This window comes from Daldinia childiae, assembly GCF_008694065.1.
Source record: "Daldinia childiae strain JS-1345 chromosome Unknown Scaffold5, whole genome shotgun sequence".
Lineage (NCBI taxonomy): Eukaryota > Fungi > Ascomycota > Sordariomycetes > Xylariales > Hypoxylaceae > Daldinia > Daldinia childiae.
The window spans coordinates 1,032,239-1,049,042 of NW_022984646.1; the positions used below are offsets into that span (position 1 = coordinate 1,032,239).

The window sequence follows — 16,804 nt, forward strand, 5'->3', positions numbered from 1 at the left end:
GGAGCTACAAGATATCACTACGCATAGATCAGCAAGGGGTCAAGCTAGGTACTATTAAATGATTATCTCTGTTTCCTCAAGATCAAACCGGCCTTTTAGAAAAACTCGAAATAGGTAAAGAATGAACAAGTATCACAAAGACTAGGTACCTCTCTGCCGCCGAAGTATTTAGTGAAATAGTTTTAACGGATATCTTCGGTTAGTACCTAACAAGGAGGTAGATCTGGGGAAGAATGTGGGGAGAGAGACCTTGGCAATTGCGGGCAGCTTAGCATCTGTTTAACAAGGGCCGAGGTAGCTGTAGGTACCTAAGATATGTACCCCAATATCTCAACAACTAGAGTCATCAATCAAAGCTTCGACCTTACAGCTTCTGAACTTTTGCTCCTTTAACCCGTATTTCCTTTCCCACCAATTACTATTTTATTTTCTTGCTCAACGGCTTAGCCAAGGTTCACATTCGATGACCGTGAGAATTGATCGCCGCAGCGCAAACATAGCTGGCCTGCGGTGATGAGTGCGCTCATTTCCTCGTTGCGCCGGCCCATCCATGCCGCGGGTAGGGTATGTCGCCGGTTCAACTCAACCGACTTTCTCGGTGCGGCGGTATACCCTATCGGTCCAATTGGTCGTCGAAACTATGTGTCATTAAAAGGGAAGAGACCGCGGACTGCTATCTTCTTTCCAGGTAAGGATTCCAATGAAATCCCTCGAGAACTAAGCTAATTAGCTCTACCTTTATTATAGGCCAAGGAGTCCAGAAAGTCGGAATGCTTACACCCTGGATCGAAGCCTTCCCAGCTAGAGCCGCTCAAATAATTGATGAGATTGATAGTTACATGGGATATAAGCTATCCGACATAATACAAAATGGCCCAAGCCGAGTACTAACCGCAACCCCTAACGCCCAGCCGGCGATCATGGCAACCTCCATCTTCATTCTCCGCATCCTCGAGAACGAATTTAACTTTGATATCTCTAAGCGAGTAGACGTATCGCTCGGACATTCACTTGGCGAATTCGCAGCCTTAGTGGCAGGTGGTGTATTAGAATTCGAGGACGCTTTATATATGGTGCGCAAACGCGCGGAAGCTATGGCGGAGGCTACCCAGAAGGCCAAAGAAAAATACGGAGGAGAATATGGAATGGTAGCCGTCGTTACGGAGCCCGAGTATTTAACGCAACTGATCGAGGCCATAGACGACTTCGTAGGATACCGCAGTGCTGGCGCGAGAAGTGAGAGCGCCAACTCCATGAAACCTATCGACCAAGTACTTATCGCAAACATCAACAGCAAGAATCAGATTGTGCTGAGTGGGAATATACAAAGGATCAAAGAACTGTCAGCTCATGTCCGACAATTCCTTGGCCACGACCCTAGAGCGGTTCGATTAAATAGCGACAGTCCATTCCACAGTCCAATCATGAGACCGGCAGTCAACGTGATGCGAGAATTAGTCTCGAGGAAGAGTAGAGTAAAGGGCCGCGAAGATAAGGATGTCATTACGTTTCCGGGTCGACTTCAATGTATAAGCAACGTAAGTGCGCGGCCATTCGAAGACGCCGCGGATGTGAAAGACCTCCTGGCGCGACAGTGTCTCGAAACTGTTAGATGGTGGGACAGCATCAAGTACCTGGATCAAGAGCAGAAGGTTAGAAGATGGATCGGTATTGGGCCTGGAAAAGTTGGTAGGAACCTTGTAGGAAAGGAGGTGGGTATGCGCGGGATGGACTCGGTTAAAGGGGGCGGCGTCTGGGCCATCACTGACCCAGTCGAGATTGAGGATGTCTTGAAAGGATTGGAAAAGACCGAATCATTACAGGAGGAGAGGAGGAGTAGTGACGTCTACATGATATTACGTGGGACAAGATGCCAAAAAAAAAAAAGCCCAAACCCCAAAAAACCAGGGTGTCTTATAGACGATGTTCTATGATAGGAGGAGATGGTATTAGATCTCTTAAGGTTTATCGAGCCTTTTTAAAAACTGTGCTATTATATTGTAGATACCTAGATATCATGCTAGATAAGGTTACTTACGGGCGTCTTTAAGATGATAGATACTACTCGAATACTAAACATTTGCATTTATATCTGTTATATTTAGTGGCTATACCCCTGAAAGTATGAAGGTGTTATACCCCCCTTTGATTCACTGAAGATCAAATAGTGGGGCAACTTCAAGCTCACTATCGATAACTCAACTTCACCAAACCCAAGCACTCAACCATCTTACTATCTTCCCAATTCCAACGTATACACAACAGCGCAAACCCGGCAAGCACATGTAGCAATGGCGACCGTAATACCCTCTATAGCCTGCCTAGGTGTAATAGGGCGAAATGTACGTTTGTTTATCATTTTCCTCCCTCCCTGCCTTCCCTCTATCCTAACCTATACGCGCAACCTCACTCACCCATTTCCACTCCGAGAAACTACCCAAACTGCTCCGACTACCATAGCTCCTCGCTAACATCAAAACGCAACTAGAACAACCCCCTCCACATAACCATATTCCCCTCCTACGACCCCGCGAGCAACACCCGCGCCCCCCTCCGCACGCCCCTGCAATTCTCCCTCCTCCTCAGCAGCACCCTCGACATCTTCGAGACGCGCGCGCGTCGCGCCAGCGCCGCACCTACATCTGGTGCCCCCACGACTACCGCCGGCGGCACCACCCCCGATTCTCACCGGCGACTTCGGGCTCCTGCACGCCGTGGACGAGCGCCTGGCCGCGTACGGCTTCGAGACGAACACGGGCGTCAAGTTCGTCGCTGTAGTCGATATGCGGGGCCGCGTGGCTGGAGGAGGGATTGGCTCCGCGGGGGTCATTAGAGGCGGTGTCGGGCTGAGGGAGACGGAGCTGCGCGTCGTGTTCCGCGCTATGCAGACCGCGTACGTCCGGCTGCTGCAGAATCCGTTCTACGACCCTGACGAGCACGCGCCGCTGGTGTTGCCGCCGGGCGGCGGCGTTGGCGGGAAGAGGATTACGAGCCGTAAGTTTGCGGAGGAGATGAGGCGGATTGGGGAGGGTGGGCGCCGGGGTTGGCGAGTTTGTAGTTGGGTGGAGAGGGGAATGGGAATGGGGAGGAATAGAAAAATGAAGGATGAGTTTGGGTTTGGGAGAGCGTGGCTGTTCAGATGCGCATGCATGTATAGTGGCGTTATGGGCTGGCGTGGAGCATGGAGTCTAGGCGTTCGTGATGGAATGATATTTGGTATTTCGTTTATACGGTGTTGCGCATTTATATACGTGCTCTATCTAGACATGATATACATAATTCTACGGATTAGATCCCTACTCCTGGTCGCGGCTTTTCGCCTGGCGCTCCCCTGAGAAGGCCTTCTTTAAATGTTCAATCCGTAGCCGTTGTAGACCTGCAGGCTCTTCGAGCTCTACTGACGGTCCCATGCTAGCATCATCCCCTCGGACAATCGGTGAAGCTGACCATGGCCGTGGCTTCGAAACTGGCGAACCTTCCCAATGCCGCGCTTCTAAAGGAAGTGGCTGCCACCAGTTGTCCCCTGTGCGGCTATGCCATTGAGCTCCGCAAAGTTCCCAAAGCCGACTCGTAGCTCGCTTGTAGGCGAATCGTTCATCCTCACCAGTAAACGCACTGGTGTTACTAAAGTCTACTTTGGACTTTTGCTCTACACCAAAGTCGGAATCCTGATCCGGATCATAATCCGTATTTTTTGAGTCGGTATATGACGAGATATTCGGCCTGAAGGGCGACATTGTATCTTGGTAAACCTCGGCCACCGTCTCGGAGTGTATTACGTCTCCGTCAATACTCTCGCCTCCTTTAGGAGAATCCCGTTTCATGGGTGAGGGGACAATCTTCGCTTCCGGGAAGAATATATCATCGGGAGCGGCTTCGGCCCGGATAACTAATTTACACTTGGCTTCATACAATGCATCCAATAATGTGATGAGTCTTCTTGCCTCGTTTTTTTTAAGAATCGTCAAGACAGGCACTCCATCGATGATGAAAGTATGAAAAGTTGAGGCCATCGTAATATAGTCGGCTGGTCCGAAGGAAGAGACGAGGTCCTTAAAGTCCCATAAAACAGATCCCCCGTAATGCTGAGGGATAGTGATAGCCCGTCCATAAACAGTCAATGTTAAGGACTCCCAAGGTATTTCGTGCTTTTTAGGTGGCAAAATCAGGCTGTTTAACGTTTCCAACCATAAAGCTTCATCTGTCTCACCTATGAGGAAATAATTCCTTGGCGTTGTAACGGATATACTTGATTCATCTGTCTCTTGAGTCTTTATATCAGAAGAAAATACTGTGGCGGAAGTCATTGCTGACTCGTCAGATATATAATTCCCGAAAGGGGTCTTAACATCTGGGCTCAGCAACTCGCTAGCCTCACGGCGCCTCCAGTCTTTACCTCCTTCCATTTGCCAGAATTCGCATCTTGCTTTCAAAACTTCAAGAAACGATGCAAAATCACTAGTAGAACCGAATAGTTCCCCTCTTCCACGAGTCTGTCTTAGCCCCAAGACTTGGCCTATGAGACTGCTAGTCGTGGGAGGAACGTATTCGACTCCGGTAGCTTTTTCCAGCTCATCTGGCATACGATTTGACGAAGCAACGAGGACGCCACCAAGTTGAAAGAATGCAATGAATAGATTACTGAGGATTTTGCTTGCAGCTCTATCCGGGAGTTGAAATTCATCCAGGAAAAGGATTGGTGATTTCTCAACCATATCTTTAGCCATCCATAGTAACGAATATTCTTGATCACCATGGTCTATATGTGAATGTGACTTTCGATAACGCTCAAGTTGGGACAGTGTATATAGCATAAAAGTATTAAAATGCCATCGCCTTTTGCGACTCGTAGGCAACCCATCAGCCAAGAGGTCAAGCAGCATTGATTTGCCAGTGCCAACTTCACCTGATAGGAATAAACCTTGCGGCGAATCTATTTGAATCGCCTCTTCATGGCTCGTGAGAACTTTTATGAGAGCTAGGGCATCCTTACTCTCATTGCGAGCGAAGAATCGAGAAAAAAGGGGGTTGCGCCAGATAGGATGGCTCTCGACTGCGAGAGTGCTCGACGGGTCTTTATCTTCCTTTCTAGCGCTATCCAGGGCGCTTGTAATGGCTTTTAATCTAAAACGGTACTCATGTGATGGTGAATAATCTTTGAGCCGATGATAGACCTTTTGAAGATGAATTGCTAATCGATGCTGAGCAGCATCGGGGGAACAGGCCCCAGTCGCTATTAGTGATTGATACTTCACCAGTGGATCTGTAATCGTAACTGAACTGATGCTTCGTCTCATCTCGAGATATAATTGCCCGGGGTAGCTCCCCAGGGTTATCTGACTACCATGGAGTAGTTAGGATATACACATAAGAAGTGAAAAGTCTAAACCCCCCAGTAGAGTATAGCATCACTATTATGCACCTAATAGAGCTATCCACGTTGCTAGATTTCTTGATATCTTCTAGTAAATATGGAGGCGATGAACATTTCGAGAGGACAAACTTGCAATATTCACTTTCCTAAAGAGGCAAATGAAGAAATGGTAGGGACAACTAATCTCTGTTATCCTTGATATATTCGTGGTGAGTGTCTTTATGTTAGAATGTTATAAATAGATCGTGACGATGACTGACGACTAAAATGACTTTATATTGAGAAGAGTTCCATAAATTTAGATTACGGAACAATACGGAATAAATTAGAAATACCCCTGATATGTTGAAGATTGAGGTTGTCGTTAAAGTCGAGGCTTAAACATTAGAGGTTGCCCCGGATTTGTTAGGTCCTTGCGATTGGTTGCTTGGCCCGTGCCTGTCTGCCAACGCACGAGCCACATGACGGTTGCAAAAGGATTTGACCCGTCCCTACTTGTCCACAAGCAACAAGCACAGGGGTCTTGAAGTTTCTAAAACGGTCTAGCTTCAGCCGCGCTTACATTGAACTTCTAATTTATATTAATAATACTATAGGATGCACTTACTTTATAAATGGAAATACATAATAATAAAAAAATTACAGTAATTAATTTAAATTCTACTATATTAATAGGGCTATATATAAATACCAAATTTTTATAAATCTTAACTATATATATAAATATATATAAATATTATTATATTTTATATTTTTTTATAATAATACCTTATTATTATTAATAAAATTAAATATTAATTAAATTATTATAAACCTTTTTTTATTTATTAAAAAAATTTTATACATTAAGTAAGGTATATAAACCTTAATAATTAAATTAAAAGATATAAAATTTTAAAAATTAAATAAAATAATTTAATAAATAATATTAAAAAATAATAAAAATAAAATATTTAATTTATAAAACTAAATTAATAAATAAAAAAAAATAATTAAACGTTTTATAAAAAACTAATTAAAATTAAACTAAAAATTAAATTATTAATAAAAAAAATTACAAATTTAAAAATAAAATAAATAAAAAAAATTTTTATTTTAATAATAATATAATAATTAATAAGTAATAAATTTTTTAAAAAGATTAAACTTAAAAACATTATAAAAATATTAATATAAATAAATTAAAATTAATAATAAATAATAATAATAAAAATTATATAAATATATTTTAAACATTTTTAATATAAATAATAATATTATAATAAACGCCACTTATTTCAAAAAAAATATATAACCAATTATTTATATTAAACCCATTTTTTATTAAATTTAATAATCCAATTTAATCAATACTTAAAAATAATTTAAATAACCTAATAAACATAACATTATTAAAATTATAAAATAAACCTTTCTCTTGTAAATATTAAACTAAATATAAATAAAAAACAAATAATTTTTTAAAAAATAAATTTATTATATTAAATTAAAAAAAAATACCTTTTAACGCCTACATAAAACCCAATTAAACGTAATAATAAAAATTAAAAAAAAATCTGTAAAAAAAATAACCTTTAATAACCTAATTATTATAAATAATAATTTAAAATTATTAAATTTATTAAACTTATCAAAATTATTAAAATTATTAAAATCAATAAAATTAATAAAATTAATAAATTATTATTATTTACTAATTATTAAATTTAAATAAAAAAATAAAAAATTAAAAAAAAAGCATAAAATATTAATATTTATTACAATTAATATAATTTTAAAATAAAATATTTTAATTTCTTTATTAAAAAAAATTACCTAAAAAATTAAACCAATTAATAAATATAATAAAAAATTATTATATTAGCTTTTAAAAAGATTGGATATTATAAAGGAATAAAGATTATACTTATAAACAAATTAAAAATATTTAAATTATTATAAAATATATAACATAATTTCCTTAACCTAATTTTAGGTATAAAAAAGATATAAAAATTTTAAAACTATTAAATAAAACTTACATTTTAATTAATAAAATTTATTAAAAGAATTATAGTATAAATTTATAAATAAAAATATAATAATAAAACTTTATTTAATATAATTTTAAATAAAAATAAACCGCACGAGTAGTGTAAAAATCCAGACTATTTTTAAATAATAAATAATAAATTATAATATTTTTATTTAATTGTAATAAAAAGGTAAAAAAAATAAAAATAATTTAAAAATTTTCCAATTACATAAATAATTAATTATATAAATTATAAACAATTTTATTAATAAATTCTATAACTATAAAAAAAATAAATTAATAAATAATTTTTTATAATTTTTAAAAAATAATAAAAATAAAAACCAAAAATTTAAATATTTTAAAAATAAACCTAATTAAAATAGTAAAAAGGCCTTTTTTATTATAAATATAATAAATACAACCACGTTTAAAAAAATTATTTAAAAAAAAATAAAAATAACAATTAAGGTAATTTTAAAATAAACTAAAATAATTAAATAATTTATATTCTATAACCGCCAATTAAAATAAATTAATACATAAATATTAAAAATGGCGTATATATTATTAAAATAAATATTAATATTATAAATTCCTTAATTAAAAATATAACATTTAACGCCTTAAAAAAAACCTTAAATATAAATCAAAATAATTAAACCTTACCTTAAAAGCAAATTAATAATTACATAAATAGGTAATTTATTATATTTATTAAATATTATATTCCAACTTTACTATTACTCCACATATTTTAATTAATTCTTTTAATATAAAAATTAATATAATTATAAATATATAAATATTTTATATTTGATATAATAATTAATATTTTTATAAAAGATATATATATTTATAAAAATTAGACCAATATTTATTACAAAATAAAAATTATATTATATAATTATAAAACCTAAAAAAAATTTATTAAAATAATATTATAATATACCTTTTATATTTAAAATTTTCCATTTAAAATTTTTTTAAAAAATTATTATCTAAAAAAATAAATAAATAATTAATAATTTAAATCTTAATAAAATAATCTTTATAATAAAAAAATAAATAAAATTTTTTATTATAAAAATATAATAAATCCAAACCTTAGATTTTAATATATTTTTTTAATAAGGATATAAATTAAAAATAAATATAAATATCAATAATAAAAAATTGGAAAAATTGCGTAAGTTTATAAAATATTATTTAAATTATTAAATAAAATAAAAAATAATTAATCTTTTAATACCAAAAATTATACTACTTTAATATAAAAAAATAAAATAAATTATAGGTTTATAATATAGATATTAATAAATTATTAAAATTTTTTTTTATTTTATATACAATTAAATAAAATTACAAAATATTTTTTAAAAATTTTAAAAATAAATAAACTATATCGACAAAATTATATAATATAATTTTAATACCTTATAACCTACTTTAATTAAAGTAATAAATATTTTATAATAATAATATAAAAATATATAATAACAATTTATAACATATAATAAAAATAAAATTATTAAAACTTTTATAAATATTTTATCTAACTATATAAAACATTTTAAACCCTATTTAACCTATTTAATAACTTTAAAAAATAAATTAAAACCTTTTAAATTAATAGCAAATAAAAATTTAAAATAATTACTTAAAAATCTTTTACCAAAAAAGAAATTAAATTAATTTAATTTTTACTTTATTAATACCAAAATAAATAACAAAAAAATATCATTTTTATAAAATAAATTAAAATTATATAATTACAATAAAATATTTATTATTTTTAAATTATTATTATTAATAATTATATATATTTAATAAATTAAATATTAAATTAAAAAAACGTTACGTTTATAAAAATATAAATTATATTTAAAATTTAAGAAAAATTTAAATTTTATAACATTTATTTTTAAATCCTCAAAAACCACTATATTATACTAATTAATTTAAACTATTAAGCTATACTAATTAAAATTTAAAAAAAAATAGAAAACTATATTTTTAAACTATTAAAAAATATATTTATAGTATAAATATTTAAAAAAAAAAGGTTTTTTACTATATCATACATTATTTTATAAACTATTAAAATACAATAAATCCCTAATCTAAAAACGTTATTAAATTTTTATTAAATTATATATAAAAACGTTTATGTTATAAAAAATAATTAAAATATTTAAAATCAGCATAAAAAATAAAGATAATAATAATTAATAAAAATATAACCAATAAAAAAAAACTAAATTAAGTATAAACGTAAACATTTTAAAAAATTTATATCAAACCTTTATATTTATAAAATATTAAATAAAATAAACAATTTTTTTATAATAACTTTTAATTAAAAAAATAAATTAAACAATTATTTTAATTTCAAAATTAATATATTAACGTTATTACCTATAATAAAAAAGAATTTATAAACAATTTTTTAAAAAAATATAAAAAAATATAAATAAATAACTTATTTAAAAATACCTTATTAACTTTACAAAATAATATAAAACATTTTAAATAAATAATAAACTTATGTTAAAAAAAACAAAAATAGATTTTAAATAAGATAAAATTTAAAATTATTTATAAAAAATTTAAAAAATTTACAATAAAATTATTTAATTTTATATTATTATATAAAATTATATATAACCATTAAAATTTTAAATAAGTATTAAAAAAAAAATTCCTATTTAATAAACTATTAAATAAATTTAAGGTATATATTTATATATAAGGTTTTACGTAACGTAAAAGCGTAAATTATAACAAAACAAAAGTTATAATAACTAAAACAACTTTATAAAAAATATTAATACATTAATTATAACCTTAAACTAATATATTATATAAATCAATTTTATAATAATATATTTTAACGGAAATTTAAAAAAAATATTTTTATAAGATTTTTTTTTTTTTTTAAAAGAATATTTTAATATATACTTAAATAAAAAAAATAAATATAACTTTAATAAATTAAAGATTATTAAATTAATAAATCTATTATATAAACTAAAATAATTTAATATTATGTAATAAAAAAATTTAAATAATATTAAAAAATTAAAAATATATGTAATATAAAATAATAATATTATTTATATAATAAAAAATAAAAAATATAATAATTTTTTATAATAACTTTTTTACTATTTAGATTTAACTTTAAACAACTAAAACACTAGTAAATAATGTTTAAAAAAGCGTTTTTATTATTAACTTAAGTAGTAACACTAATTAATTTTTGGAATAAAAATCATAAAATCTACCTTTATTATAACGTTTGTTTTAATTAAAAACAATATATTGAAAAAACTTTTTAAAATGTAACGTTAAAAAAAATAAAAGAAATTATAACACCCTTTAATTTAAAAACGCAAAAAAATATAACTTCCCATAATAAAATAATATACAAATATAAATAAAATATTAAATATATATTTTGAAAAAAAAAAACTTTTAACCTATTTAATAAAACTTAATATAACATTACATTAATTTAAATATAATTAAAACAATTTTAGAAAAATATATAATAAAAATTAAAAAAATAATAAAATATTTACAATATAATAAAACAATATATATAATATATATATAAAAACTACCTATATTATAAATTTAATAAATTAAACTATATAATGTAATAAACACCAACTATACCTTAAACTTAACTATTAAAAAATTAACCATCAATTATATGTTTTTTATAGTTAAAATATCCATATTATAACTATTTAAATTATAAATAATTATTACTAAAAATTTGGGAAAATTTAAATATATTACATTTACTATTGCTACCGCCAATATAACGTAAATTTATAATTTTTTAAAAAAATTAAATATATAAAAAATCGGTTACATTATTATACAATAATATAATAATAATTAATTAATCAAAAAAATTAACAATAAATTACCAAAAATAATATATATAAAAAAATTATTACTATAAAATAAAAAGTAAAAACTAACCATATTATAATATAACACGTTAATAAAAAAGAAATCTAACCAATAAATTTATTAAATTTTTAAATAAAAAAAATATTATAAATTTATAAAATTATTAGGTTTAAAAAATTAAAAATAACTTTATAATATATTTAAAAAAACGTATAAAATATTTATTTTATAAATAAAAATATATAATAATAAAAAAATTACAATAATTAATCCAAATTTTACTATATTAATAAAATTATATATAAATACTGAACTTTTATAAACCTTAACTATATATATAATAATATATATAAGCATTATCACATCTCATATTCCCTCAAATACGTACAAATTATATGTACCTTTACGTAGCACCTTGGCACCTAAGAAAAGTTAATGGTAAATGCCAGAGCTACGTAGCTCTAGCTAACCCAATTCCAGTGTATGTGTTTTTTTTTTCTCCCCGTCCTTACAGGTACCCAGCCAAGGTGAAGCAGCGGCCCAATCAATCGTAGCCAAACATTTGTCGGCCTCGTCATTCTTTCGCGAACGAAGGCTTTCACCATTCAATCTTCATCTATTTTTTTTTTCTACACCTTCACACCTCACACCTTCTCCAACATTTTATCCACGCCCACGACTTCTTCCGACTCCTTTTTGTCTCCTCACGATGAGCACGTATTTTCTACATCAATCGATCCATCGATAATAACGGGTTTCATCGCTAAAAGTATTCGATTGCATCCTTGTTTCGATCCTGTTGTTCATCTTAAGGACTATCATACTGCAGAATTGTTACATCATGTTTTCGGCTACCGTCAACGGCGCTGAAAATCCGTCGCCTGTCGTAACGGCAACTCGTGGTCGACGACGTCAACGACCTGTGAGCTCAGATAACTCGGTACAGCAACCTAAAGCGAAGCGACCGAGAATACCATTGAACGATCAAACCTTTGCGAATCCTATTGCTACTCCTGAGACGTACGAAGTCAAGTCCGCGAAGCCTTCGATAGTCGATTTAAAGCAAGATGGAATTGAGGAATCGCCTGCACCAAAACAGGAACTCAGTTTTCGATCCAAGAAAGTTCGGCCGGGCGAACGTCTTAGCAAGGGGGATGGTAGTACGCTTTTAGTAAGTTTTAGTAGAAAAGAGCTCCCGGTGACCTTAAGTTTAAATGGCTAATATGTCAACACCAATATAGTCAACTAATATCGCGTTTGATGTCCGAAAACTCCCAGCTCTACCTGATCGATTAAAATTAGATACTGGTTGTATGTTACCTCTTCACCGCCCGTCGATGCGTCGACTCTTTATATCACTAACTCTATCGCGTAGGTCGTCAGCATGGTTCCGTCGATAGCTCCACAGGATATGCCCTAAGCATCTCCCATACTCATGCCATCGTATGGCCATATGCGGCGCCCGCTCAGTCTCCTGAATCCTTTACTTTTGCGTTGCCGTATCCCTCAAAATCCTCCAGCGATCTTTTACCCCTGGGCGCGCTCGTCCCTCCATCCGCCTCCTCCTCCGAGCCGGGTTTAGTAGTAGTAATGCCTACTAATGGTAAGGTGACCTACTGGGAATCAATATCGAGCGCGACGACACTGGATTTCATGCGCCAACAACAAAATGGCGTCGAAGGTTCTATTACGGGAATGTTTTCTGGAGAGGCTGTCATTCAGATCACCCATGCCGAATCCGCGGCTGGTTTTATCCTTGCATTTAGCAGTGGACGCCTGGCATACTTGAGCGTCCGAGACACGCATGGCCGCCCGAAAATCTCGACACTGTTTTTGCGCACTAACCTTGGTCCTGCTAACAGCGGGTTCTTTGGAAGTCTCCGACATGCGTTGTCACAGACTGCTTCTCAGGGAGATATCGCTGCTGTCCGTTCAGAAAAGTCATCCAAGCAAGGCGAGTGTACTGTCGTCGCTGTTACGTCGAAAGGTCGCCTGCATTCTTGGAGGGTGCACCGGGGAGGCCACCATGACCTTCTGGTTGAGGTAGATGCTCGCAACACCATCCTCGGAGCTCTCCAGCAGATGGACAGCGTAAGCGCCAAGTTACCTGCCGAGTCGCTAAAGATACTCGACTTCTGCTTCGTGCCCAGGGGCCTAGAGCAAAAATATAGCGAGATGAGTCAGCTTCGTGAATCTTCCGAGTCCGAGGATCAGCAACACTTAGTACTCCTTGTTTCGTTATCTAGTAAGCAAGGATGGCGTTATACGCTTATTGAAGTTGTATTGTATTCTGGACTATCATCAGAAAACCCTATTGACGTTGGCATGGTTCGACCGATATCTACTTACTCTACTGCACCAGATTTCCAGGCTCTTGCTAAACCTCGACTTTATCTCCCTCGACCAAATCTCATTGCTTTTATTGTCTTCGACCACGCCGCGGTAATAGCCTCAATTGCCCAGCCCCCCGACTCTCCCGATTCACAAATACTCGAGGACAACCATATCATACCTGCATCTTTCGAGGATGTCGTCGATCTGCGTACAGATCCCACACTCGAGATTGTCGGCTCCGGAACCGAAGAGCCTAAGACCCAAAGTTTCGGTTCTGGTGAAGGGAGAGCGCCTCGTATCAGAGCTAAGAATCCCACCGCTATACTCTTGGTTCGAGGCGCAGGTGCTCTCCGTATTGCATTAACAGAGGTTGAACGGTTTGCAAGTGAGAAGCCTCCGGAAGTTACAGCGAAAGCGAAGCTCGAACAAGCTGTATTTTTCGGTGTTAAGGAAGATAATCCCCTCGTATTCGATAGACAACATGGCCTTCGTTTCACCGACGCGGAATATGGTGCTGCTGCTCTGGAGTTAAGCCGAGAAATTCTCACATCTACCGGCAAACACTTTTCAACTCTGGCCGCACGGGTTGATACTAACATCAAGGAGCGTGTGCAGTACTTAGAGAGGATAATGACACAGATCGCAAGCCTCAAAGTGAACCTTGATCGCGTTACAAAATGGCAATTACTTTGGAACGCGGAAAAACTGCATGTTGCTAACGTTATCTGGCACAAGCACGAGGAATTCACCACTCAGCGATCTGCAGATTCTAAAAAGAGCATCGTTGCCGAAATCGTCGAGTACATCCGATCCGAGGAAAAGTCCGAACCGAACGTCGCGAAAGGGGAAGTCGATGAGCTGCGTCACTGGTTCATTCGCGATGTTCATCGCATGCATATATTTATCGCTTGGGCTTACGAAGTTATAAAACACAATTCCAAGGCCAACCTAGACCAAGCATCTCTAACACGGTTGATATACGAAGCTGCAGAGATCTACAACAGCGCAATACGAGATGCCTTCACATTCCGCACAAGGAACCTTCAACTCTACGGTCTGGCCAGCGAGAAAATGGACCACGGGATTTTAGCTAGCGATTATATTGGGCTCCCGACTCCCTGGACTTGTCACCCTTTCATAGCCAATAATGTAAAGAGACAAGTGGAACTGTCTACCGAGTGGGTTAAGCAACACTGGTCAACAGATTCCGAAGGGCAGAGCGCCTTGGTTCAAAAGACTCGCGAGCTCTTACCACAAATGACTGAAGTATACTTAACTGTCGTTCAAGAGTTATCTCGATCATGCCTCGCTAGCGACGATCAGAAGAAGGCCGCGGACGGTCAGAAGTACGCGAGCATCTATGAGCAAGACCGCCATGACAAGGTCGTCCTTCTTGCACAGACTGAAAACTGGGAAGCTGGAATTAGGATTGCCGAGAACCATGATTCTCTTCCTGCACTCGCGGAGATTCTCACTCGTGAAATCGACGGACTTCGACACCAACTTGAGACACCTGGCCTATCTCCTGAGCGTCTCGAAAGTCTAGAAGCCAAGATGACTGCGAAAGAAGAGCAAGTGCGTGAGTACTTCATAACGTATGGCAAAGACTTTGCCTTCCCATTCTACGAATACCTATTCACTACGTTCGGAGTTGATGCCCTGCTCGAGTATGATGGGGATAAGAAGTTCAAGACGATGTATCTTCGGACCAAACCAGAATTGGCCAAAGTTTCCTGGATTAACGACATTATCGGCGAAGAGGACATTGACCATGCCGCTGACACGCTTCTCGACCTTGGCCTGGCGCGCGAGCAGCAGGTCTGGAACAAGAAGATCGAGTTGAGTTTGGGCAAGCTAGCTAGGATGGCCGAATCATCCCGGCCGTCTAGCAAAGCATCTATGAGCATACAAGATGCGAGTGTCAACGGGACAGCCGAGGATGCTCAGGTAGACGCCATCGATAAAGAACTTGCCATCATTGGTGTTCAAGACGACCTATACAACACTCAAATCCGCCCAGTGATTAGCGTGGCGCTCGAGGGGGAAGAGTTAAGCGTTATACAAGAAACATTCGCACTCAAGATACCCAAGAAGTATAAAATACTCTCGCAAATATTTGACGACGCATTACGACGGCTCTTAAACCACGAGGCTCTGGACCCACTCACGCTCATTGACCTGCTTACATTAATTACTCTACCACAGGAGACGCGGGAACACATGCCTGACCAGTTTTTCTCGGCTCTTAGCGTAGCTTATAACGGCCTCACCGGCGCAGAGCGTGTACAAGCCGAACGACTCATATGGCGCAGATGTTTCCTAAGAGAAGACTGGACGCAACTCAACAACACTACACTCAAGAATGACAATGATATCGTAGAGGTCCTTGGTCAGACAGACCTTTTCCAGTTCTACTGTACACTATATGCGAATCGTAAGTAAAAACGAACATGATTCTAGGTAGTAGTACTAATGAAGAAAATAGAGCAAAGTGGCGGGGACAAGAACGATTACCGACGGCTGTCTCCATCGGAGGTCGCTGGGGTATATACGGAAACTCTTGACCGGCGATTCGAGAAAATGGACAAAGGTTATCGCGAGAAGGTACTGGAGGCAATGAGGTGGGAGGATAACAACCTTCTCAAGCATGTCGAAAAGCACCGGCTGGAGCAATGGGCCAAGGAAACGCGGAAATATGCCGAGGAGGCCGTCGACCAGCAGTACGACGAAACTACTGCCGCTGGAGCAGCGCTGAGCCCACCTGGATCGGGGTCTGCACGAAGGCAAACCAAGGGGTTCGACAGCATGAATGGCAAAAACGGCACACACTAGAAGTATTCACTATTAGGACCGCGAGTCCCACGAGAAGTTTAATGCACAGGAGCGTCGGAGTTATTTGAAAATTTCATTTCTTGTACCATACTGCATATGCTCGTTTGTTTATATAATTGCCGTGAGGCACGGGCAAAAGGAAAAGTTGACGAGAATAAGGGGGATCATCATCCATGGCCAGGCTTCCTCCACGCAAGAACACGATACCGAGGCTTTTATGCAGCGTATATAGGGTAGCTTCGCTAACTCTCGCTTAAGCCGAATTCTTTTCTGTTTTATTATAAGTTGTGCTAAGTGTTGCTTGTAATTCATATGACAATCAT

General features: G+C 34.9%; 3 protein-coding genes across 3 annotated transcripts; 2 read left to right on the top strand and 1 right to left on the bottom strand.

Annotated features, from left to right (window-relative positions):
- Window positions 1–513: 513 nt before the first annotated feature.
- Window positions 514–3,192, top strand: GL218_05421 (Malonyl CoA-acyl carrier protein transacylase; the record flags this gene model as incomplete). The annotated part of the gene is made up of 5 exons (XM_033582084.1): window positions 514–688; window positions 748–1,844; window positions 2,169–2,346; window positions 2,587–3,042; window positions 3,158–3,192. The coding sequence occupies 5 exons, from the start codon at window positions 514–516 to the stop codon at window positions 3,190–3,192; spliced, it is 1,941 nt and encodes a 646-aa protein (XP_033434870.1).
- A 104-nt stretch (window positions 3,193–3,296) lies between these two features.
- Window positions 3,297–4,013, bottom strand: GL218_05422 (uncharacterized protein; the record flags this gene model as incomplete). Its single annotated transcript, XM_033582085.1, has 1 exon — window positions 3,297–4,013. One exon carries the CDS (start codon window positions 4,011–4,013, stop codon window positions 3,297–3,299), a length of 717 nt encoding a protein of 238 aa, XP_033434873.1.
- An 8,143-nt stretch (window positions 4,014–12,156) lies between these two features.
- Window positions 12,157–16,481, top strand: GL218_05423 (uncharacterized protein; the record flags this gene model as incomplete). The annotated part of the gene is made up of 4 exons (XM_033582086.1): window positions 12,157–12,486; window positions 12,557–12,626; window positions 12,691–16,083; window positions 16,135–16,481. 4 exons carry the CDS (start codon window positions 12,157–12,159, stop codon window positions 16,479–16,481), a joined length of 4,140 nt encoding a protein of 1,379 aa, XP_033434872.1.
- Between the last annotated feature and the right edge of the window lie 323 nt (window positions 16,482–16,804).